At 41.3% G+C, this 26,362-nt stretch overlaps 1 protein-coding gene across 1 annotated transcript in view; it reads left to right on the forward strand.

Moving 5' to 3' along the window:
• FBN1 (fibrillin 1) overlaps window positions 1–26,362 on the forward strand; it is a 234,959-nt gene that overhangs the window by 163,756 nt on the left and 44,841 nt on the right. The window contains exons 33-45 of the mRNA XM_019503825.1: window positions 4,455–4,577; window positions 5,422–5,544; window positions 7,890–8,015; window positions 9,952–10,074; window positions 10,759–10,881; window positions 12,008–12,172; window positions 12,567–12,635; window positions 12,741–12,866; window positions 14,304–14,426; window positions 16,212–16,370; window positions 16,558–16,629; window positions 21,121–21,246; window positions 24,551–24,703. Coding sequence (XP_019359370.1) covers window positions 4,455–4,577; window positions 5,422–5,544; window positions 7,890–8,015; window positions 9,952–10,074; window positions 10,759–10,881; window positions 12,008–12,172; window positions 12,567–12,635; window positions 12,741–12,866; window positions 14,304–14,426; window positions 16,212–16,370; window positions 16,558–16,629; window positions 21,121–21,246; window positions 24,551–24,703 — 1,611 coding nt within the window. The remainder of the gene's footprint in view (window positions 1–4,454; window positions 4,578–5,421; window positions 5,545–7,889; window positions 8,016–9,951; window positions 10,075–10,758; window positions 10,882–12,007; window positions 12,173–12,566; window positions 12,636–12,740; window positions 12,867–14,303; window positions 14,427–16,211; window positions 16,371–16,557; window positions 16,630–21,120; window positions 21,247–24,550; window positions 24,704–26,362) is intronic.

Raw genomic sequence — 26,362 nt, forward strand, 5'->3', positions numbered from 1 at the left:
CTCTCCTTCTGGTGAAGTTTGAATAAAAATGTTTCAGACATTTTTAAAGAAAAGAGAACCTGGCAGGATAAACACATTTTCTCCTACTGAAAAAAATGTTTGCTAGAAAAGAGAGTTAATGGAGCCAACATAAACATGGAAACTGGCAATTTATCTTTGAATTGCTTGGAATGACTTTTATATCAGATCTGCATGTTACTTATTGTATGCATTCTCATCTGTTGTAATCGGACAACTCCCTTAATGTTAATGGGAGCTGTGCAGTTACAAAGATGAGGATGTGTAAGGTAGCACGGAACATAGTGGGACCTGCTGAGGATGTAGTGTCAGTCTTTGATTGGACTTTCTGTGTTTGTGTTGGCTTGTAACAGCTTTAATTCTAAAGGAGAAATTTCATCCTGGAGAAAACTTAAGCAAAAAATGTACTTTATACAGAGGAGCACTTCAACTTCAGCTCTGATGAGTATTCTGCTGATGTCAATGGGAATTTTGTGTTCTCTTTGGGTCAGGCTGAGTAGCACTTTACTTTTTGAGTACTGCTTTTGTAAGGGATGGAACTAGTTGACAAGCAAGGTACTGCTTATTAGAGAGAACGTATAGACACGCCTAAAAATTGTAGCCATGACAAAAGATACCAGTGTAAAATGTTACAAAACAACTGTTGCATCAGCATGATCTTGTAGTTATACAGATACAGCCAAACCACTCCAACTTAACCCTGGTTTACTCAGGATCAAAGTTACGGCAATTTACCTCTCTTGTGTCACTATAGGATCATGCAGACATAACACTTACAGTGCACATTTCAAACAGCTCTGAACAATTCTCTCTCCTCTTTTAAAGTATCTAAAAGGTATGTTTATCCATACCTTGAGTATAGTAGAATCTGGGCTGTGCTGTCATTGAAGAGACTTGTGTTTGAATAAAGCTTTGCCCTTCAGAGCTCCCTTTCCCCATCTTGTTTTATCTTGTGAAGTAATAATTCAGTTCTTATAGCAACATAAATCCAAATTAATCCCCAACTTAAGTGGGTACGACTTCTGCTGAAATTATTCCCCTCTTTTGACAGGACTTTATTTGATCTGAGATCTTTCTTTTTGCTCTGGAAATAGTTGTGATGCAATAAAGTCAAGCTTATAATTCAGCCACAGGATGCAAGGAGACCAAATGAATTATGACAGAACATGATCTGTGTTTAAATGCAGATGGCTTTGAAAATAAATACAAGCTGAAATGAGGATGAGAATGATATTGTTCACTTCTGTATCAGCTTTCATCTCAAGCTGAAAGCACTTTGCATTCATAAATGAGTTAAGCCTCCTAACATCCCTGTGATGGTAAATGTTATTAGGAGATGCATTTTGCAGTACTTAATCTGTCTTTATTCAAGCAAAACTCATTCGAAGTCAATTACATATTTTTTTTCTGAATAAAAGCTGAGTGAAGACTTCAGAGCTTGGAACAAAACTCATAATTAGGCATTTCAATGGATGATATAATGTGGGAGTTTATCCCTTCGTAAAAGTCCATATTTGTTATAGATTTACTTTCATGACTTACTTCCTACTTTCATCCAATAGAGATTGCCAGTGTGTGACATCCAGCCTAGAATAGACACAAAAAGGGTAGCAACAGATGAGTATAGTCAGGACATCCCACCTTAGTGAGTGTGAGGATTAGGGCATGTTCTTCAGAGTGTTTACAGTGAGATATACTAGGTCCCCAGAAGATCAGTATTGTTCACTGCCAGCAAGATCAGAGCCTTAGAACTAAAACCTGTAGATCCAGCATGACAGCCCTTGTAGTAAAGTCCAGCGGAAGTTGTCTGAAATAATAATGTGACTAACCTGAAAGGCCCATTTTACTCTAATTCCATTAACTCCTTGGCACTACAAAAATGTGATGTGTCCATTTGCTGATGTCAGGATACAACCTAAGAAAATTCAGTTTCTAGCATTTGGCTTCATAAAGCAGAATTTGGTAAGCTAGAAGTGATACATAGTTTACTTTTACATTTGTGGATCCTGTCTTGCTCCTATTAGAGTCCATGATCAGCTGATGTAGGGCTGAACTGTATTGCTCAGGTTGCCAGAATAGAGATTCCCTATATGACTTGTAGCATAACTGCTGGTAGTTTAAAAATTCTTGGCAGAAAAATCTGGAAGGAAGTGGTTTTTTTATGTTGTTTTGTTGTTCTCCAAAGGTTATGAGCAAGCATGCAATTGTTTGAATATTTCTGAGCATCATGTAATCAAATACAGAGCACCCTTAATATTTGCAGTCGTTTAACAACTTGTTTCTTTTCAGATCCTGTAAAGGTTCAAGTGCAAACTGCTGGGTTTTTCTTTTCCTCTTTTACACCAATATATACTCTACCTGGCCTCTAGAAATGGTGCCTAACCTTCCCTGTCCTGCAAGCCATAGTTCATGTTCTTGATTCCCTTTAAGACTTTTGACGAGTTTCCTGCTCTGGGTGGTATTGTCATCTTACAGATTTTTTTCATGTAGTGAAGGCAAATATGTTCTATGATTTTTCTTTTCTTGACCTCTCATTTTAGATATAAAAAGTGTGCATGCCTATATTTGTTTTCTAGGAGTCCTAGTCTTAGTCTTGATTGATTAGTTGTGGGATCAGGCTGCCAGCTTCAGATCTGTACCGAGATCTGCACAGACAGGTTTTGAACTCACCTCAGTAGGAATGTCCAAACAGTGGGAAAGTACACACTTAGGCATCTGCTTCAGACCCCTCTCTCATCCTAGCAGAGAGGCAATGAGCCCTGAACTCCATTAACTTGCCTTCCATAGAAGAGCAAAAATAACATGCAGTGGGATTGGTCCTATCACTAGGTTTGGGGCTGGGGATCTCTATGCTTTCCAGTCAATGCTCCATGCCTTTGCTCAATCATTTCTGCCAGAGAGAAGGAATTGGGCTCTATGGATGTTGGATCATACCAAGTTTGTACCTTAGGTTTTCCTTTCCATTGGATGTTCTGCAGAATAGTGTGATTTAACCAAATACAACAGTAAAGGGAGTAAAAAGCCTAGTAACAAATGACAGAAACTCATAAGAGATTTGAAGTGATACTAGACAATATACTACCTATGTATGGAAGCAAACCAAAACACAGTTAGAGAGTGCTAGGTTACAGTAAAGGCTGTAAAATCTATGGCTCGTGTGTGTAGAATTTCTGCAGCATTTGTTGTAGCTTCCAAGACAATTTCTGAAAACAGTATCTTCGAGTTTATATGTTCTCCAGGTGCTTATATGAAGCATGAATTTGTTTCCTAACATAAGAGAGCTGTGCTTGGTTTATTTTTCTGCCTATATGTTTTGACACTGCCCAAGAATCAAAATTAAGGTGAAAATACCAAGCGCTGAAGTGGAATGTGCTGGCAAGGATGCATACTTTGAGGGTTTCGATGGATGGCATCTGCTGCCTTCAAGGATGCTTTTCTCTCCTCCACTTTGTTCAGGTTTCTTGAGTTCTTAAGAAATAACTTGCTTCAAGAGCAAGTTTTACTTCCATCAACCTTCACATTAAGACTAAATACCTTGGAACAGTTTCTAACAACCTCCCCTTCCCCCACCCTCTGCTTTGGTTCCCTCTGGCAGTGCAAAGCCTGGCTGCAGTGTTTGGTTGGTGACATGCCTGGCAAGGGGAGGAATTAGAGTGGTGAAGAACTGGTATAAACCACCAACCCCATTGGTATTGTAGAGCTCTGAGCATATTGCTGCATTCCATATTGATTCCTTGGTGGAGGAAGGGGCTCTGTTGCAATTTAAAGCAGCCCTTAGGCAAAAAGGAGGTCCCACGGTTAGATGGCAACAGTAGAAAGCAAGCTTTGCATCTCACTCCTTAGGTGAACTAAGAACAGTCTAAGGTATGACCCTGTAAGTGGTAGCCTGGTAAATTATGTTAGCATCTCTCTAATGCAGAGACCATTTTCTGTCATATACCAGCTCTGAATAAGCAGGTTTGGCCCAGGGGATTTCCAAGGCTGTTGGAGAACATAGGATCCAAAATCTACTTCAGTCTTAGAGCTCCCTGTGGCTGGTATGCCTCTTCATCTTGGAGACTTGTGAACTTAGTCTTCCTGGAGCATACAAGGAAAAAGTGGAAATCTTAATGCATTGATTTTTCTCCTTATGGTATGGATCTCAATTGGGACTTTGGAATACGTTATACTATTCTGCAAAAGTACTGCTTAAAGTAATTCTCAAAGAAAAGTATAGATAACAATAGGACAGTGCATGTTTGAAACCCACAAGCTATTAAGTAGTTCTTCTTTGTCATTGGTCTGTTTCTTTTGCACCTATTTTTTACATGCCTTGTAAAAAACTCAAACCTTTGGTCACATTTATAGAGCCAATTTGTAGTGTTCTGTGCATCAGTTGTGCTGAATGTGAGAACCTGGACATACAGACTCTTTCAAAACTGCCTGTGTCGTTGCAGATATCAACGAGTGTGAAATTGGAGCTCATAATTGTGACAGACATGCCATATGCACAAACACAGCAGGAAGTTTCAAATGCAGTTGCAGCTTAGGTTGGATTGGAAATGGTGTCAAGTGCACAGGTAAGTTTCATGTATTGTTGCATCTACTTTAATAATTGGAATCCAACACCAATAGGAAGCAAAGCAACGTCCAGTAACTTAAAAAAACAGTTGGTATAGGTCACTGAGGCCCCTGCTACCTCTCATTTTATATATATAAATAAAACAGTTAACTGGTTATTTGTGCAATAAATTTAAATCAGCCACCCATGCAAAGTAATTATCACACCATAAAAATGACTATAAAAGAACCAACCAGCTACAGAGTTAGTGTAATAACTCTATAGCTGATTTCTATCCAGATCTAATGTGAATGTGTAGTAGGGTCCTGAGAGATTTGATGTGCTTGGAAAGGAATCTTGGCTCCCTTGAAGTCATTAAGATTTTTACCACTGACCTGACTAGTCAGGATTTCATCCTGGGTATTGAGGACCAGTTGCTATATAACTCAGCACTACAGAGTTATCTTAACAGTTTACTTAGCACATTGCAAATCCTGCTTTTCCAATCAAAGATATGTGAATGAGAAGAGGAGATATCCATCAAGAAGGTAATGGAGAGAGAAAGAGAAATATCCCTTCAAGTTGAGAAAAGAACAATTGGTGTCCAGTCTAGACCACTGAATGTGGTAATCTAGAATATCCAGTGATACATTGCATGTGTTGTTTTTCTTGCTGTCTAAATAAAAGAGCTCATAAAAAAGTCAAGTTTAAAAAACAACAACAACAACAAAACAAACCTCATAGTGCATTGTTTTTATTATGAAAGATATTCAGAATAGAGTTTTTCTGTGCCATATACTGAGTATCTTAAAGGTTCCATTGAAACTGGTTTTTACTAATATGGCTGTCTTTTATATTTAAAGATTTGGATGAATGCTCCAATGGAACACACAACTGCAGCCCACATGCTGATTGCAAGAACACCATGGGCTCTTACCGTTGCCTTTGTAAAGAAGGTTACACAGGAGATGGCTTCACTTGTACAGGTGAGCTTGCAGTGAGCAAGTACTAGAATGTGAAATGCCCAAGCAAGCATCTGAAGTGGCTAGTTGTAGAGGAAATTTACCTTTTTCTTACATGTAGCATAATTTAATTTCAAGTGCTGATCCAAAATTTTACAATCCCAGAGGCCTGATCCTGCAGTCTTTCTGTGCTCCAGGAAGCCTCCCATTGAATTGAAGTCAGGAAGCGTTAGACTGAAGACCAAAATGTTTGTTTTGAATCTTTCCAGTCTTTTGTTAAGGTATATCCTGAGATATTGTGTCACAGTCTCCCATTTCATGTAACATAACATCATTTGTTATGAAAAAGCTGGCCAATGAAACTCAATGGCATTTTTCCCTGTGAAAGTTTTCTATGAGTGTTACTTGTTAATAAATGTGGGTGGCAAACTTATTAAAACACTGCTTGGTGCTGTAATTGGACCAATTAATAAACCAGATTATAGGCCACCCACATGACACTTGAGTAATGAGGCACATCTGTTTATGTTCCTTCGTACAGTTGCCTAGGAATATGTTTGCCTTCCAGAAGTTAGCATATGTTCACTGTCCTTTTTCTGCATCATCTGGATTATAGTTTCAGGATAAAGTGCTGAAATATGACAAGCAGCTACTTCTGAACCCTAATGTTATAGACTATAAATTTGTTTGGTGATGTTCCCCACCTTAAAAGTTTTCTGCTTTGAAGAGCAAATTAGCCCGTATAAAAGTTGTCACTAGTAACTTTGCTTTTGCGCTAAGGATTTTGATTATTGTTATAGATTGGGGTGAGCAATTATTTCAGGCAGAGGACCACTTACCGAGTTTAGGCAAGCTGTCAAGGGCTGCATTGGTTGCCCCATCCCTTGACAGGTGCCCCACCCCTTGGTTACCATCTTGTGATCAGACCCCCCATACACTCCCCCCACTCCTGCTCCTGGCCCTGGGGTACTGGCATGGACCCCGTGGTCCTGTGATGCAGCTGGGGGGAGAGGGAGTAGGAGGGGGCTGGGGGGACAGGGCAGGGCTGGGCTGGCCTTACTGGCAAATCCTACTGGCTTCCCCTGGATCCTACAGCCCCTGGTTCCTGTCATCATTGACAGGCAGCCAGGAGCAGATAAATATACATTTTCTAAAATTTTTAGGGGCCCTGCAGGCTGGATAGAATGGCCTGACAGGCCGGATCCAGCCCATGGGCCAAATTTTGTCTGCCCCTGTTATAGATTTTGTGTCAAAGTTATTCTACAGTGATGCACAATAAAATAGAGCCCTAAAATAAATGCCTAATTGGGCAGATCCTCAGTTGGTGTAAATCAGTAGCTCCCTGTTGACTACACTGATTTATTTCAACTGGTAATCTGCCCCAGCTGATTTAAAGTAAATTACATTTGAATCATTCAGTTGTATGAATAAACACTAGAACTCTGTTTCTTGCACTGTATACAATTTTCAAATCTGATTCTGCTTCTCAAATGGCCTTCATAATGTACAACTGTTTTATTTTCAATACGTAAGTTCTTTATTTTGAAAAGCTTATGGACTGCAATATCCTTTTTGTTTTAAAAGCAAGCATTTATTACGTTCCCACATTTTGATTGGACTCTGGCGTTTATCTTGTTTATTACTTAGGAATTTGAAAAGTGGGTAGAACTCAAACTGGAGCAGGCAAGTGTTGTGGAAGCCTTCTGCCAAGGCATGCAGCATCAGTTTTGATCTGTGGTGCTTTTGCTTTCTCAGTCCTAGATTTTTACACTGAGACTTCCAGCTGTGCTCCATTGCAGCACATGTGATGTGTAAAACGTCAACTAGAGAAAAGGGCCAATTTATTTCTCAACAGCAGTATAGTCCAGCCATACAGCGGTGTGACTTGGAATAGGCCACTTCACCCCTCTTGTCTGTTTCTCCTCCTACTCTGTCTGTATTGTCTGTTTAGAATAAAAGCTCAGTGAAGCAGCGAGTCTCTCTTACCATTTGTTTGTATGCTGGACAACACCTACCACAGGAGACCCCTGATCTCATTTGGGGCCTCAAGGCTCTGCTGTAATACAAACCATAATGATGAGAGCATGTGAATTATATTATCTTGTCTAAATTTGGCTCTAAGTTTAAATTACTCCATTCCCTGCACTTGTTATTAGATTTAACTACTTTTAACAGTTTTTACCTTTCGCTGCTGCTTCATTTTATTAGAAATCATATTTTCAAAGTGAAAAACTGCCCCTGGCCTTTTAGTATGACAATAAACATTTAACTAGACTTATTTCTTCAGTGAGCAATCACAATTTATCTTAGCTGATCGATTGTTAGTGAGAAGTATTCACAGTAAAATGCAATTCCTCTTTCTGTCACAGATCTTGATGAATGCTCAGAAAACCTGAACCTCTGTGAAAATGGGCAGTGCCTCAATGTCCCTGGAGGATATCGCTGTGAATGCGATATGGGATTTTTGCCAAGTCCAGATAGGAAAGCATGTGAAGGTAATTCACTGTAAGCTTTAAACAACACTCTGCAAATTCTGTCTTAACACTTTATTTTTGAAAAACGTTACAATCAATTGCAGTTATGTTAACTGTTGGAAAACACATTGGTCAAAAGAAATACAGCCAAGGGTAGAATGTCATGTTTTCCTGTTTGTGTCCAGATACTAATTTTGTCTCACAGCTCCAGAGCTCTCAGCCAGCTCCAGAGAGTGAGAGAAGTTCTTTGAAGAGTTTCTTCCACCATGATGGATTATCATCTAGGCAATTTTTTCTGGTTTTGCTATTCAATTCATGCCACTTTAGCAGAAACCATCATAATATTGTCTTTAATATGTAGGAAGACTAATATATGGGAAGCAAGGCTGCAGAAGTCAATATAAAGACCCCCCCACTGATTTCACTAGGCTTTGGATCAGACCCAAAATCTATCATGAAGTATTGATTTGGTAGCGGATGAAGCATTCTGAACAGCTTCTATGAACTGTGATTATACAAAGGCATAATTATCCAATGTAAGGAAAGGTACAGTTTAGAAAGATGAGACAACAAAATTGTTGCAAACCCAGTGGAAAAAAGTTCCCATCAACATTTGCTGAGTGTTGAAAGTAAGTGCCACTCAGCAGTTTTCAACCCTATGCATGAGAGTTCAGGAGTTTGTTCCTATTTCACATACATTTCAAAAATTAGGTGCGTGAATATTTGCTCCAAGTAAGTTTCAAATGATGTATTTGAGATCTACAGTTTGCATTGCACTAGTTGGTTAGTTAAGTCCTGAAGTCAGAACAATACCTTGTCTTGTAAATAGTCGATATTCTGTTAGCCACTCAAAAGGTGGGAGAAGGGGAAATATGAAAAAATCTAAATTAATTGGGAGTACAAAAATGCTAGAATCTTACAATGTGTTAACTAATAGAAAACAAAGACAGAATCAATGAGTAAATTATATGCTCAGATCTATAAATAAATGTATATTTTCTCCAATACTGAGATCCTTAAACCCAACTTGTTTGAATGTATTATAGACACAGGTATTGGATGACATTCATAAGAAGACCGTAAATAGGATTGTGTACTTTTGCTACCCAAAAGTGTTCCATGTATTTTTTTTTTACTAATAAAGTATAAAGCATAAATTGTGAGAGTTGGACGTCCATGTAAATTTAAACAAATTGATTTCTTAACGTTTTATCTATGTAGCCATTTACTTTCAACCAAAATAATCTTCAAACTTGCATTAAATAGCTCATATAGTGCCTCTCTTCTGTTGCTACAACAGCCTTCTCCTGATGTCTCTGCTATGTATACTAACCACAGAAGCATTTTCAAGTCCTTTGTAAACACAAGCTCTTGTTACTGGGTTGAGTTTGTAGTTCATTATGCAGTTCATACAGTATTCTGTAAACATTGAGTTTGATGCTGCAGTCCTTACTTAGGCAAAATACCTATAGTAGTTAGTCCCAGAAAATAAATACAGTCTGTTTAAAATGTGTTGGATGAAATAAACCTGAACAAGGTGAAATTCACCCTCATACTAGGGCTTGTGATTAACTGAAGTCATCCCTTCCTGGTACTGTCCATTGGCATAGAGTTGAATTTCACTTCTCTAAGGCATATTTGTTTCTATATTAAAATTCACTGTTCCTCAGGAGAACCTACAGTTGGGGTTCAGATTAGTTCTGGTACAACTCCCAGTGCCTCCAGTGAGAGTTTTTTGCCTGAGTAAGGGGTTCTAGATTGGATCCTTTAGGTTCCAAATGTAAATCTATATATTATTATTTCAAATCTAAAACATATTTTATGGAGTATACACAAACAGCCAGCCTTCAGTTCCATGTTTAGTTTTCCAAATGCTGATTCATGCAAGATTTCATTTCTCTGTATAAAGAAAATTTAATGGCATTTGTTTTTCCGCATATGTTTTTTTTTCTTAAAGATATTGATGAGTGTACCCTTTCTAAGATCTGCGTCTATGGAACTTGTCATAACCTACCTGGTCTATTCCGATGTGAGTGTGAGACGGGTTATGAATTAGACAGAAGCGGTGGTAACTGCACAGGTAAAGATTCATTTTAAATGTCATTGTTTTTAACGTAGCTGTTGTTATCTTGGTCTAGTCTTTTGGCAAAGCTGGTGCTGTGTTAGATTATAAAGAAAACATAGAATTGTCCTAGATCCTTCAGTGCAGAACAGTGAAGTAGCACAAAAGAGTCAGCAGGAAATTTCATGCAAATACTTTGCCTAACTTGGGGACTTGTGTAGTCATCCTCCCAGCCTGTGCATGATGAAGCAGTGGATGCCCAAGGTTCCACTAGGTCAAGAGAAGAAAAGGAAACAGAACAGAGGCATTGCGTCTTTCCGTCTATATCTCCCAGGAAGAGATCTGCTGTGTGCTACACTTTCTGTTCACAGTAACATAAAGTACAAGGGCTCCTACATGTTTTTAGATGATAATATTTTTTTGAACAACACATGCACTTCTCACTGCATTTCTTTTTATAGAATTATTCTTTTCTGATGAAAATGAAGTATTACTCCATGAAATGTCAATTGCATATCAGGATAACATCTGTTTCTAAAGTTTCAGTGGTACTTTGCAACTGTCTGGAGAATGACTAAGATACAACACATGAGAAGCCATAGTATCATGATTTCCTGAGTCTGACACACTGACACTTAGCATATTGTTGGCTTATGTGTTATACTGCGGTATTTCCTAACAGCCCTGCTGTTATTGTTGCAGATGTTAATGAATGTGCAGACCCCACAACCTGTATCAGTGGCACATGTGTCAATACCCCAGGCAGTTACACCTGTGAGTGTCCCCCTGATTTTGAGCTGAATCCGACCCGTGTTGGCTGTGTTGGTAAGATATCATTTTTTATGTTATTGAGAAGTAGTGTCACAAATGGACCGTAATGCTAACAGCTGGCTGAGGCAGTCCACCAGGTGGTGTTTAGCTGTTTGGGAGGGCTCTCCAACTCCCATCCTACTGCCCCTGGCTTAGGTTGGTTTAAGGAAAGGGAGTATAGCTAGAGTACTGCTGCACTGGAGCCAACCCTTACTGCCAAAAGCCCCTTCAGTGCATGATGCAGCTGTGCACAAATTGGAGAAGCCACGAGGCTGCTTTAAATTGCATGAAGCCCAAACAAGCCTCCATCTGTCCCCTGGATTGAAAGAACCCAAAGGTGTGGCATAAAGCCAACAACACTTTCAGATCTGACTGTAGGTGCAGCTGGCCAAACCATACTGTCATGACCAAGGGAAATGTTCTTGTGAGACTTAGACCTCAACCATTCAGTACTTGTCTGGTACTCCTTGGTTCTGAATTGTTTAAGAGGTCAGTGCGGGGAGGGAGAGATGCATCTTAGTTGCATGCATCTTACTTTCCAAATATATTAATTTAATAAATGGGTATTTATCTATATTACATTAATATCAAAGTCATATGAAAGTAGCAGTTCCTAGAATTGGGGCCAGGGTTCAAGGAGATGGGGAGAGACAAGTATAAATGAAAATATGCACCTAAATGAGAGAGCCCAAATGTAACACTTTTATTCAAGCTGAGAAAGTCCTTAGTCTGCAAGCAGTCTCACTGGTTTCAGTGGGAGGACTTAACAGAGAAACGTTTTGCCCAGTTACTGGTGTTAGAAACGGCCTCTGTGGATGGAAGTGATCCTAATACTTCAGGTAAAACCCTGTATTATCTTGCAGGGATAACTTCCACAGCACCGAAACTAGTGTCATCATTTTTTATTATTATTTTGTATTACCATAGCTCCTAGGATTACCAGACATGGACCAGGATCCCATTGTGCTAAGTGCTGCTTAAGCACAAACAAATAACTGGTCTTTCCCCCAAGATGCTTACAGTCTAAGTGTAAGATAGAGAAGAGGTGATAAATGAGCTGAGGGGGTAGAAAGGGAAAGAAAGGGAAAAAGTCACCCCTCCCCTGCAATATAATGTTTGGCTTGGTGTATATTTTGAATAGATACCCGTTCTGGCAACTGCTACTTGGAAGTTAAAACACGAGGAGATAATGGAGGTACCTTCTGCAGCAATGAGATTGGGGTTGGTGTTTCCAAAGCATCCTGCTGCTGTTCCCTGGGAAAAGCTTGGGGAATTCCCTGTGAACATTGCCCGGCTGTGAACTCAAGTAAGTTGACTTAACGTCATTAGAGGTAACAATATATTTTGCTTATTTTGTCTCTCTCTACTTTCTCTGGATAGTATAGTTTTAGTATTACCACCTGCTGTGTATATACATGTACTGCAGTATCTTATTATTATACCACTCACAGTACAAAATCTTTTGGAATTGGCATAAGATCAGCAAAACGAACATTATATTTGCCCCTGCACAATGGTGCTATTGCAGGTAAAACTGTACTATCTAATGGGGAAAGCCATACTCAATGTTATATTAATAGGTGACACCTTATTTTGCTGAGGCTCTTTTATGTCCCTTAAATTTAAGTTCCCTAGAATGAGATTTCCAAGTTCAAATATTATTGTTTTGAAAATTCATAAAATCTTTTTTTTTTTTTCAGCTGAGTATAAGGTTCTGTGCCCTGGAGGGGAAGGATTCCGACCAAACCCGATTACAGTTATATTGGAAGGTAATACTTATAATTTAAATATTTTACATGTCTACAATGACAAAATTCTTTGGTAAAATGTACTCTTTTTGCCATATAATCATACTGGCGCTTTCACTTTTCTAGATATTGATGAGTGTCAAGAACTACCTGGACTTTGCCAAGGAGGAAAATGTATCAATACATTTGGAAGTTTCCAATGTCAGTGTCCATCTGGATACTATTTAAATGAAGACACTAGAGTATGTGACGGTATGTAGTCCTTGGATTTACCCAGCATTGGCAGTTATTTTGTACAAAGTGTTGACAACTCAACATCCATCAAAATCAATCGGTTCTGCCAAAACAAGATGTGTAAATGCAGAGACAGTAGAGCTGGTCAAAATTTTTCCATCACACTATTTGTTAATAAAGAACTCCTTTTGACTTGGTGGAAATTTTTATAACTTTTTGTCTACCGCCTTCTGATTTACCAGCTAACTGTAAGAAATAGCAGTTCTTTGGTAGACAGTGTAATTATTTACCTTGACTAAGCAGTAAAACAAACAAACAGATGACTGCTTGGGTTTGCTGGGCAGGTGGAAATGGCATCATCCTCTTTTAAGTGCAGCTCATTGTCCATCTTCCTCCAATCTAAAGCTTGAGTCTTTAACTGAAAATATGTCTAGTATTGCAGCCTTCATTCTCCACAGTGAGTTGGTAGCATTCATTTAGTGCATTATGCTATGCACTTATCCCATGAAGCCTATAGTTTGCATTTTGTATCAAATTTTGACAAAATCCCCAAACCTGATGCCTACTTTTCCATTGTTCAGAGTATATTCAGCTTCTCAGACCATCAGTAATATTATTAGTTTTCTATAATGGCTGTGATGTGCTAAGGCTAGGTAAATATAAGAAGATTCATGCCACAAAGAGCTTACAGGCTAAAAATCAAGCAGAAAGACTTTTCATGCAGTACTGTATACATGCAGCTCAACTTGTTAACAGGCTTCCTGTTAAGTGGAGAGAAGATATAAGTCTACTTGTCCATACAGGTCTTTCTCTGTTGATGGCCGAATATTGTTTAAAATGAGCAAGGCTGTTTAAGCAACTTTCAAGTGTCCATCTTTTACTTTCTCCCTTTGCTTGGAGACTTTTGGTGTAATTGTTGCCACATTTGCTGAGCGCAACTATTCTACCATCTCTAGCCCATCGAATCAAAATTCACTAAACCAGTTTTGTTTAAGATAAGATAAGGTGACTTCAGCTCTGTCCGGCTTACTCCTGCTAGTTTACTGGGACTCTTATCTTCCTTGGGTTCTCTTGTCATAAGGGGTGATTAGTACCTAGAGAGGAGACATAGATGTGATTTCTACCTGATTTTAGAGCATCTCCAAAGATAACTGCTAGGGCAGAAGTTTAGAGGAAATTGACTGTCACTGGCCCATCCCTTTGAATATACAAGCAGCCCAAGGCCCACCTTAGCTGTGAGGCCTTTTGGCTCACCTGTGGAGATAACCATTCATGGTATTACTCCCTCTCCTATACACTCTATGCCCATCCTGACCCAGACCATTAAGTAGTCTTAGCAGTATATTCTTGCCCCAGAAACTGCTGGGCCATCTTAACCCAAATTTACTAATGTCTCAACACAATTGAGACTGATATAAACTGTGGTTATATAATGACTTTTGGTTTTCTTATTAGATGTAAATGAATGTGAAACACCTGGAATTTGTGGTCCTGGCACTTGTTATAACACTGTTGGAAACTACACCTGTATCTGTCCTCCTGACTACATGCAAGTCAATGGTGGCAACAACTGTATGGGTAAGGGGTTTTTGGTTTTTTTTTTAAAGATTTTTGCCTTTACACTTTGTGCCAGGGCAGCAGCTAGTGTAAATGGCTCCACTGAGTTAAGCTACACAGAAGAACAGTTATGAATTAAATGCAGTTCTGGCAATGTCCATGTAACTGAGGGTCTAGTCTATTTCTTTATTTTCATTAAGTAAACTAAGACAAGGTTTTTGTCAGAGGTTTATTAGAAAACAACTCACAATCAGCGTAGTCCGTTTAGATTGGCAAAACAATGTTACTGTTTCCTTCCAACCACAGTAAAAAGGTGTTATACTTGCTCTTCATGTGAAGTGAATTTTCCATTTTAATCCTTTGGCAAGAGTGATATTTCATGGGTACTTTGGGCCATATCATGTTATTGATCTATGCACAGAGCCTCTCCACTGAGCATTATTGTAAAAATTGATGGACGGCTGTAATGTTTTGAGGCTGGAATGTCTGAGCATCGCAGGCTTATTCTTCTTCCAGTGAAGTCAGTGGCAGAACTCCCATTGACTTCAGTGGGAGTAGGACCAGGCCTCAAAAGATTAACAAACTATTTTTGTATAACACCAGCCAGTCTGTGGCTTGAAAAATCATTGGCTGCAGTAGAGGCAGCACAGTAGACAGCATCCCAGCAGAGCTTGCCTAGGCACTGTTAACCATTGCATTGTAGAGGACAGCACATGGCTGGACCTTGTCCTGTATTTCTCATGCTCTGGAGCTGACCGATGGTGATGCGTCATTAAAAGTCTGTGATTCAATTGGTGCTTTTGCTCAAAGATTGTTACTGTGTTCAGCCTTTGCTCTGGAAGGTTTTGTGACCTTTCTATCCTAATAATTCATCTCTTTTCAAAATGGTCCCTGAAAAATGGTGACCTACAATATTATAATGCCCTATGGCAAAGTTATTTACACCGTACTTAAATCTGATCCTGCAAACTTTCTGCCTAGCTCCTTCTAGCTGGCAGCCCTGATTACAGCTGCTCCTTAAGAGAAGAGGAGCCATGGGTCTCCTTTTACTGGCATCACACCACCCTTTTGAAGCTTTTGGAGTTGAGTTTCAAAGGGCACATCTTTACGTGATATTTTGTTTCTAGGTGCAGTGTTTAATTTTGTTTCCATGACGGTAGCATATTGAGCTAGGGCTGTGCAGTCCTGGCTGGCAGGGGACTGGGGGGGTTCAGCCAGCCAGCTTGGAGCTGCTCCCCTTTGGCTCAATGTGCTGTGGAGGGGCTGGAGCACAAGGGTGCTACGGTGTGGGGCTAGCCGGCAGGCAACCCCTGCACTGTAGCACCCTTGTGCCCCAGCCAGCCCTGGTCACCATCTACACGTGAGTTGCAGCAGAGTAAATAATTCTGCCATAAGATAGTACTTGTCAGGCAATACTATCCTATGGTGTAGTTAATTAGTTTTCTCTGGTCTAATAGGGATGCACGTGTAGATGGTGTCGCTTTACTGCGGAGCTATTAGACAACTGAGAGAACATATTTGACCCAACGTTTCAAGTTTTTCATAGGTTTTAGGAGTCACTCCTAGCAAGGGTGTAAAACACTAGAGAAAAACCTGTCTTCAGCAACCTCTGGAGAGAGCTACAGAAGTCAGGTGTTTAAAAGTCTTCTAACAGGTGACCTAGTAATATTCTCAGTGCATTTGGGAAAGGCGGTAACTAATAAGTATGAGGTGACTAATAAGTATGACCTCTTACCTTCATACAAGCTTCGTTGTATGTTTCAACAGAGCTTTTCAGCGTCATACATTTTTGTTTTTTTATTGCAGATATGAGAAGGAGTCTCTGCTACAGAAATTATTATGCAGACAATCAAACCTGTGATGGAGAGCTTCTCTTTAACATGACCAAGAAAATGTGCTGCTGTTCCTACAACATTGGGAGAGCATGGAATAAGCCTTGTGAGCAGTGTCCTATTCCTAGTACAGGTAAGTTTTTAATTTGAAAATGTTTATAACCATGCAAGCTATTATAAAATTAAGGAGAGAGGGTTATGTTTTCATGTGTTTCTGTATGTGTTTGTGCATGTGCCTATCCAAGTACAGGAAAAGGGGGAAATTTAGCCTAGCATGAAAATATTGGGATAATTTAAGTCATCTTGTTTTCTTATTATAGATGAATTTTCAACACTGTGTGGAAGTCAAAGGCCTGGTTTCTTCATTGACATTTATACAGGGTTACCAGTTGGTGAGTTTTGATTACTCTGTTGAGAACTAAATTCCATACCACCTATGTGCGAGGAAAAGGGAGGCTTTGTTTCCACAATTAGTTTTTTCCTGGAGAGGAATAAAGACCAAACAATACAATGGAGTTCAACCCTTAACTTAAATCTGATCCTGCAAACTTTCTGCCTAGCTCCTTCTAGCTGGCAGCCCTGATTTACAGCTGCTTGTGATCAAGGCAGTGTCAAGCTATAAAGATGTTTTAATCAAGCCGTGCTGAATAGACAATGAGCTATGATCATCTTGGAGTAAGGCCAATCTTCTTTAAGTTTGAAAGGAATTAGGAGTCTTTCCTTCTGATTCAAGCACAGATTTAATCTGACAGTTCATTCCAATCCACTTGTGTATGAGAGTAACACAAAAATCCCTTTTCCTCTTCAGTCAGAATATTTCTTACATGCTGTGGCGGAGCACCAGTGGGGTGCTTGCCACTTTTAGGGCTATCACAGGCTCTGGGGCAGCCTGTTTTTTCTGAGCAGCAGGGAAAAGCTTTCCCTGCTAAACATTGTAAGGGGGAAGGTAGGGCTCAGAGCATCTTAAGTGCTCTGCCTTTTTAAGACCAGGGTCAGGCAGCAAGCAGGTGCGGCCCAGTCCTGACAAGTGGCCATCTTAAGCCCTAGGCCAGCAGGGCTGGGTGCAGCAGTTTGCTGCTAGACACTGAGGAAGCAACATTTCCCGGAGGAGCTGCTTCTCTGAGAACAGCTAGGAGGTAAGGCAGGAGGCTCTTGGTCCTGGGCTTGACTTGAAACTGCACCCAGCTGGGGAAGGGTGGCCTGGCAGGGCTCCTGGTGGTGCGGGAGCCCCCAGGAAATGCCAGGCCAATTACCTCCCCTGTGAAAGGTAAGGAGGGGCTCCTTATCCCCAGCCCCCACCTCTGGGTGGGTTATTTAACACCAGAGGCAGTAGAGGGCCAGGCATGCCCAGGTGTGGCACCTGAGCCCTGTGGGGTGCAAGACAGCAGAGTATGGGTAGTGTGCAGAGTAGGGTGCAGAGGGGCAGCTGAATGCCTGCACGAGAGCAGCAGTTGTGAGGCCCTGGAGAGAGGGGCAAGTAGAGAGTGGTAATTGTGAGGCCCTGTGAACACAGGGGCATGAGCTAGGGCCCTGTGAGTAAGGGGCACAAGTTGGGTCCCTGTGAGCAGGGGGCTTGAGTGTAGGTCCTGCTAGCATGGGGGCCTGAGTTAGGTCCAGATAAGCCTTAGGGCGCCTGAGGCCATAGGTGGGCCAGAGGCCAATTGGAGGGCAGCGGAGGAGAAGCTGTAAGGAGGACAGGGGATGAGCCATCAGCCCCTTGATGGAGAGCAGCTGGGGGAGTTACCCGGCTACAAGACCAGTGGCAAAGTCAGCACAGCCTTTAGCGAACTGCCCACCGCTCACTCAGAGGAGGGTAGTGGGAAATGCCCAAAAGGCTGCACACTTACTGGCTGGGGAGTGAAGAGTAGGAAGCCTGAGGACCCTCTGGGTGAGGGCAGAGTGAATGTGGTCCCCAGGAGAGAAGAGGTGGTACATGTAAGGCCCAGGAAGGGTGGTGTGAAAGAGACCAGGTGAGAGGTGGTGGAGAGTGAGAGGCCTTTGTGAGAGGGAGGCAATATGAGTGCAGCCCGCGCAGGGCACAGTGAAAGAGACTCAATACTGTGACGAGTTGGGCCTGGCCTCAGGCCAGAGCTTAGTACAGCTGTGAGCTACATCTGCGAGGCATGGGACATGTTAAGGGGTGGTAGGAGCATGTACTTTTGGCCCTTAGATATCCAGGCCCTCAAAAGGCAGCCTCCTACCTCGTTACCAACTAGTTACTTAACAGCAAGGTGTGGCAGGTGAGAGAGGTAGGTGGTGTGCCCAGAGGCAGTGGGAGACCAGCACTGTGGCTGGTTGGGGACCTCCCACTTTGCTACACCTGCATTATTATGTGTAACATTTGAATTGTTTATAACAAATTGTAAAAATGAGAGAGAGAGGAACTGAGGAATTCAAAGACGAGGATCCTTTTGGGATTCTGTTTTGTTTTGATTCACACAAAAAACAAGTGGAACATCCCTGCAAAACTAGGACAGCTGAGGTATATAGGTAGGTGATAAAGGGCATTCTTAACACATGCTTTGTGGGTGGGAGAGGGGTGCGCTTTAATTAGAGTGGCTTTGAGCACCGCTCTAATAAAAGCGCCTGGAGCGTCTTGTGTATTAGTGTCTCTGGGCTTCAACGTGGCAGTGGGGGTGCTTTTTCTAAAGTTTGTCAAACGAGCTTTAGTTAAAGTGCCCCCCCAGCCATTTTGAAGCACAAGGAGATACGGAGGCTGGTAATTACAATGCTCCAGCAGACTCGATTGAGTCTGCTTCAATACACTGTTATTACAGCATGTTGGAGCAGCCTCCCGACTCATGTACAGGCACCCAAAGTATTCAGATACTCTTGTAGTGGGTGCTGTAGAAAGTACTAACATAGCCTGGTCTGTGGAATCCATTCTAATTAGGTAGAGTGTATACAGAAATGGACAGTATACTATATTCCTGGCTGTTTGAGGAGCAAAGCATCATGTCTCAGCATTTGCACTCAGTTGCCAAAATCATTGCCATTCCATGCCAGCATGTTAGGTCACCTCTGAGCTTACCATGGCAAGTCCTAGTCTCTTGACCTGCTTAGTCAGAAGTAATTGTATGAGGTGGTGTCAAGCCTTGTGCAGCCTGCACACTGACACTACTACATGGCATAACACATCATATAAAAGAAGCCCACTCTAGATGGGGAAGGGGTCATGAAATGCAGGGCACATGCAGGTCCTGCCTCAGCAGCTGTTAGTAGTATGCATGCCAGAAGTGGCTCAGCCTTCTCAGTACTTGTAGGTATAGCTTTGTTCAAGCACAAAAGCAGCAGCCTTTGCAGCTGACCCTCACTTTCCTCCTGGAAGCAGAAAGGTGAGCCCAAAGATGCTACTAATGTGTCCTCAGCCATAAATAAAACTAGTGATACAAGTTGCTACCCTATGTAAGCAACCAGACTATATCAGTGACTGGGAATCTGTATAGGCTCCCCCAGCTATGATGCCCAGCCTTTACCTTTTCTTAGTCTGGGGACAGAAATTATCCATTTCTGCTCCTTCCATGCACTGGGTGTGCTGCAAGGGTATAATTTAGTATCTGACTTATACCATGCAGGAGCAGTCTGTACTGTCATTCATGTAGTGATTGGCAGGCAGTGCATTGTTGGATTATAAACTTGCTGTAATATCTCTATTCCATTTTTTCATTATATTTCCATGTCGTTATTCAAGCTGATTGCTTCTGGTGATGGCAGACAGGTGGGTTTTGGTTCGGTCTTAACCCATTTATAATCATTGGGATAAATATCAGCAGCATCAGAGACGCTTGTGTAGGAAATTAAGGGATTGGTGGAGCATTCCCATAATGCTCTTTGACCTCTCTCCATAACTATTGCTGCCATGAATTTAGTGATATTGGTCCCATAGTTAGGGCCTGAAAAAGACCTAAAGAGCCCAATCAGCAAGATTTACACCATTGAAATAACATCTGTATTTTTAAAGCCAAAAACAGTTACCTGAAATCAAACAACTATTGGTAAACACCGTTCCTTGCACAAGAAAGTTGTGGGACTTAATGCAAAAGCATAGTATCTTGCAGGCATTTCAAATATCGTTAGGCATTCATAATGTCAGTAAAAAGTATAAAAGTTACTCGCAGGTTTACTGGAGGAGAAACTGGATGTAAAGTGGAGGTCTAACCAAAGTTTGCATTCAGATGCACTCCCCTTCTTAATGCCAAAGGCCATAAGGCATGCGCTAAAGTCACAGAAGGCAATCGGAGTCTTTCCATTAATTTCAGTGAATTCTTTGATCAGCCCCTTAGAGTATGAGGAGGGGCGTTTTTGCTTTTCGGTTTTTGTTTTTTAAGCACAGAGGGAACTGTGCAAACTGGGAAACATTGTACATTGCTTCTGACAACAACATCTGTTGGGCTGGAGTTTCATCTTCTGAGGACACCTTGTTCCATGTTAGTCATGCATAGTAGATTCCAAGCAGCTAGAAATGCCAAATGGAGAATTGCCCCAGTGCAAGGGAATGCTACCAGCAGGCGGCTGGTGGATGAGGCTCTGCTGCTGCCTATTCCAGCAGCCCCAACCTCCAGTGTAAGGAAAAGGAGGCAGGTCAGGATAGGACATGGATGAGACAGAGCAGGGAAGTAACTGTAATTTTCTCCGTGCTTAATAAATTTTGGCTTTAGTGAAAAAATAGAGGTATTGATCTGTATATCAAAATATGTAGTAAAATATCTAGTTTGCCAAGTCACGTGGGAAATATTGAGTGTCTGATACCATTTTACATAATCATATTGCTATTATAAACATTGCGGTTACATTGTCTCATGAATAAATGCAAAATAGAATATTTCTGTAGAAACAAATTTAATACGCTTTTTTTCAGACTATTTAAAAATCAATTGTTACAGATATTGACGAATGCCGAGAGATCCCTGGAGTCTGTGACAATGGAATCTGCATAAATATGGTTGGCAGCTTCAGATGCGAGTGTCCTGTGGGATTCTTCTACAATGATAAGTTACTGATCTGTGAAGGTAAGAGGCTTATACTTTTGTCACATAGAAATGGGGGCATTATTAGCCTTTTGGCAGTTCAAACACTGGCAAATCCAGTGTACTTGCAAATCCATCCATAACAGGGGAAAGTTCTGGGCTCAGTAAAATGTGAGTTGGGCAGGACTTTAAATAAAGCCATTTTAGCTTCTCCCTGGAAATTCTGTTGCACATATATTTTCTGTTGCTTCCTGATTACCAGATTTTCCAGCTAATCTATAAAGACCTTGAATCAGTATGAGTCAACATGTTATGGCAAGTAAATCTTCCCACTTTTCATAGTCTGGAAGTAAATAAGTACATTGGGTGGTCTTACATATGTCAGGTCACAAGAACACTGTTCACTTTCAAGTTGATATTTTGTTTCTAAGGAAAACAACATTTGTGTAAATATTTCAAAAACAAGATCAAAATTTTTTCAATGGATTTTCATATTGGGTAAATCTGTATAAATATTCTCTAGCTTAGTCACTGTCAACAATCAAAGATTATGGTAGGAATTTCCTTCATTCCCTGTTGTGGTTATGAGACTCACTGACCACTGAATTGCAACATCAGGACGCATAGGTTACATAACAAGAAACTGAAAGCACAGATATGATAGCGCCAATCTGAAAACACCCAAAAATGCCAGGTCTTTTGATGTATGGTGGGAGAATTCATTTTTCTTAAAACCTCTAGTGGGCTAGGTGGATATAGTACACTGATTTCAGCTAAGTTGTACCAGTTAACTCTCATGTATATATAGCCCCTGTGTTTCCTCCTCAGGAAGGCATAGTTTTGTTTCTAGAGAAGGTAGGTGACTTATTATTGGCCATGAACTGGTGTTAATGTCCAATGATAGAAATTTTCCAGAAATGTTTCTGGGACAGGGAGTGCTACAGTCTGAAACTTCCCCCCCTCCCCTGTTCTACATGCCTTCCCAAAACCAGTCTAGGGGCAACTCCCCCTTCCCCAAGCCTGCAGCAGGGAAGTGTAGAGACATTTGTTCTCCTGGGAGAGTTTCTCCTGGGAGCAATCTCTACCAGGTCAGAGACGGGTTATTTTTCTCTGAGAACTACCATTTTTGTTCTATGAGAAAATATGTGAATGCCTATATGCCACAGCTGCTGCCTGTGGGATTAGCACCCATCACAGGGACAAGAGGAGAGCAGATGGTGGCTGTGCCCCAGGCTCCAGCCCCGTGCTGTCACTGCCCTGTGATCCCAGCCTCATTCACCTGCCCACTCCTGGACACCAGCCTGCAGCCCCATCCCAATTGCCTGGTCAAGCATGCCCTGCCAACATGGGTCGTGGGTCAGTCTCCATGGAAACCCTGCCCCTTTGTCCAGCTGAGCCCTCTGCTGCCCCTGGTTGTGGGTGCAGGGAAAATAGGCCAGAGTGCCCAGGCAGTGGGGCCAGGGCTGGCAGTGGTGGTGCAGACAATGGCAGTGGTAGCCAGAGTGTGATGATGAGAGTAAGCCACCACTGTGGGGGCTACCAGTAAGCCGAGTCCAGCTGCTAGGCTGCCTCCACCCCACTGCTGCATCTCCCAGCCCCACAGACCACAGCTCCTGGCATGCACAAGAGCTACATGGAGATGCGGAGGGCTGTGTTCCACACTTGGTGGCACCTCTGCGCCCAGTGGTGGCAGGACTGGGTGCATGCCCAAGCTGCTCCCTGTGCCTGGACCAGGCAAGGCTGACGAACCTACCATGGGCCAGATGGAATCACTTGGCAGGCCATATCCAGCCCAGGGGCCATATATTGTCCACTCCTGTTCTAACAATTGACAAAGGCAGTACCATCTTATAGCCCCCCACCAAATGGTCAGTGTATTTTCAGGGAAGCTGGTAAGTCATGAAATCCAAGGGCTTGGTAGCAGGCCACCCAGAATAGTACTTTGCTTTCTTAAAAGTCCTTTGTGTTGTGTTGTGTTGTGTTGTGTTGTGTTGTGTTGTGTTGTGTTGTGTTGTGTTGTGTTGTGTTGTGTTTGTTGGGGGGGTGGGAGCGAACGGGACATGTATTATACCTAAATGAATATACAACTTCCATCACAGCTGTGTTCCAGGTAGGGGAATTAACATGAGCTGCATTCAGTTTTGTTTCTCCTGCTGCTGTGTAAGTGTTACTATTGTATAACATTACAGCACAGCAGAAATGTTCATGATATAATGCTGAAAGGAAGTCTCATTCTTGTTCTTACCTCCAGTCCCCAGTCTGAGTCAGGTTTCTTACTGGTGCTCTTTTAATCTTTGTAGGTAATAGTATTTGCATTATTCAGAAAAATGGGAGTTTTGGATCCTGTCTGACTATAGGATTATATACAACAGTAGTTCTGGAGTATGGTGATGGTCATGATCGTCCAGGAAACAAGTGAGAAGCAAGGACTTTTTGGTGATACCTTTTATTGGACCAACTGAATAGTTAGGAGACATATTAATATTCAGTTGGTCCAAAAAGATATTACCAAAAAGCTTCGTTTCTTGCGTACAACTACAGTTATTCTGAATGGGTGTGTCCCATTCAACCTAGTCACCCACAGTAAATAAACAGGGCTGAGTTTACCAAACTGTAACCAGAGGCCAATATTACAGATGGAAAATGTTGTTCATCCATCAGCTCTGCGAGAGCCAGCCATGAGGAAAATTAGCTAGAATTACATTCAGTTTAAGAACCTTCAGAAGCCAGTAAACAAAGAGAGAGAGAGCGAGCCACGCTTCAACAAGGGGCTAGAAAGAGTGGAAGTTTTGCAGGTTGTGATCACCTGTATAACTACCACCCCCTTTGGATTGTTAACGCTGAAAGAAAATTCATAGTCACATCCCTTCATGTCTGGCTCCTCTAAAGATCAGGCAGTTCTCATATATGGGCCTTAATGCTGCATTAGGATGTGTGTGGGGTCTCTTGTCAACTTCAGTGGAAATCCATGTTGTTAAAGCTGCCATCCTCCTTGGAGCTCAGTACAAGAACAGGGCCACAAATTGAAAGGCAGCCAGATGCAAGGTTCCAGCCAAAGGCCTGTACAACATGATTGGCTTTGGAAGAGCCTTCTATTCATCCAATGGATGGGGACAGATTAAAAGGATGGAGGAAGCAGACTTAGGAAAATCTGCAGGAAATGTTTAAAAACAAATCTAAAAATCTCCTTTCAGTGAATTGTTTAATACAAATAAATGTAAAAACAACATGCATAAAATCCTTACATGTCAGCTGGGGGCATTTTCTTAAAATGAAAAATGTGCTTCTGTTTCAATTTTTTATTGTCAGTTTGTCCTAACAATCAAATTCCATCTTGTGTTGATAGATATTGATGAATGCCAAAATGGGCCAGTATGTCAACGAAACGCAGAATGTGTCAACACAGCTGGGAGCTATCGCTGTGACTGTAAACCTGGCTACAGGTTCACCTCAACAGGCCGTTGCACAGGTCAGTATTCCCCAGCTTACTTATACAATGGTATACGGTACATAGTGACTGAAAAACAGCCTTAAACATATATGTATGCCCTACTTTAAAAGACTGCAGGATTTGTGCATTGTCCTGAACAAATATGCAACCAAATTATTTTTATGAGCTTTTTGCCTCTTGAAACTATTTACTGGCTTTTGTGAATGTTTTGTATTTTTATTATCATTGTCATGATTTATAAACTTAATTCTTTCAGAAGTCTGAGTGTATGCTTGCAAAATCAGTCTAGCCAGAAAATCTAACAGACGCTGAACTCTCTTTGGCCTTAAAATTGTATCCTTTTGCTCCAAAACTGATTAGAGAACATACATGAAATTTTTCAGGAAAAATCTAATAGAAAAATGGTCCCTCATTTAAAAGACTGCTTGATACTGTGCTGGCTGCTAGTGCCACTGTTGCTAGTAAGGCACTAAATGTAGTTAAATAAGGGCTTATAAGTTGGCCTTTACAGATAGAGATAGAAATGCATGTGTGCACATGTGGCTGTGTACACATCCCACGTCATTGACTATTAGAGCTGGCTATGCAATTATGCAGGGGTTATCAGCTGGGGGGGTACGCATACCCACAGAGGTATTTGAGAAGGCCCATGGGGTTCCACGTGGGCAGGGATGGAGTGCTGGCACGCGCCATCCTGCGCAGGCGCTGCCTGCCTGGCCGCATGCACAAGGCAGGGGAAGGTCGCACGTGGCGGCTGCCACCGATCAGCGTCCAGCCACATGCCACCCCTGCTCAGCATCCAGCCATGCACACCCCCCGCCAAAAGGTTGAAAACCACTACACTAGTGCAATGTGGTATATTAAGCCTATTTCAATAAAACACCTGTTTCTGTCATTCAATTAATTACCCCTAAAGAAAAAGAAAAAGTAGAAACAACCTAAATTAAAAAAAAACACCTTATGAATGCTAAAGTTCCAGTCAGAAACATCCTAAAAAGCTAAGAGGTAGCTTTCTAAAGATGCAAAGGCCTATGAGTATGTAGTTGGGTATCAAACTGACATTTGCGCCAACCTACCTCTAAAGCTTCTTTCCTAACTTAAGTTTTCATGGACTTAAACTTGCCCTTGCAATTTATCTGTGAAGGTATGGCCAAGAAACTCAGTATCTTTCAACCCAGGGAATGTTTGGCCTCTCTTTCCTCTGTCTGTATATACCTCATGTAGTTTACATAATTGCTTGCCAGAATGTCTTAGCACATTATTTACCTCCTGGGTTTTCACAAATTAATCACTGCCATTTAGGGGTCATTGCTGATAAGGGAACCTCATTTGAAATGACTTATTCAGAAAGTTCAAGAATAAGCATTTAGGCTTTTATGGTCTTAAAATGGACTATGGACATTATTTTCAATACTTATTTGACTGGGCCTGGACTTCTCTGTTTTGTTCACTTTGTCTTTCAATGCTGTTACTGTAGCAACAGTAGTGTTCACATTATTTTGATTATTTAAGGAATCACAAAGACTATGTGAAGTATTATGAGCCAAATGACCATAAATATTGTATACATTTCTGAACAAAGTAATAGCTGCAAAGGAAATTAGTAAAATTTTCCTTGGATTTTCTGCCCCTGTGTATTTGAGTTTTAGGAAGTGCACCTTTCCCTGCAGCACTGTTTTACATTGTTTTATGAGACCTTCAGGGGAA

The sequence above is a fragment of the Gavialis gangeticus genome, unplaced genomic scaffold, assembly GCF_001723915.1.
Source record: "Gavialis gangeticus isolate Ggan-Ray unplaced genomic scaffold, GavGan_comp1, whole genome shotgun sequence".
NCBI lineage: Eukaryota > Metazoa > Chordata > Crocodylia > Gavialidae > Gavialis > Gavialis gangeticus.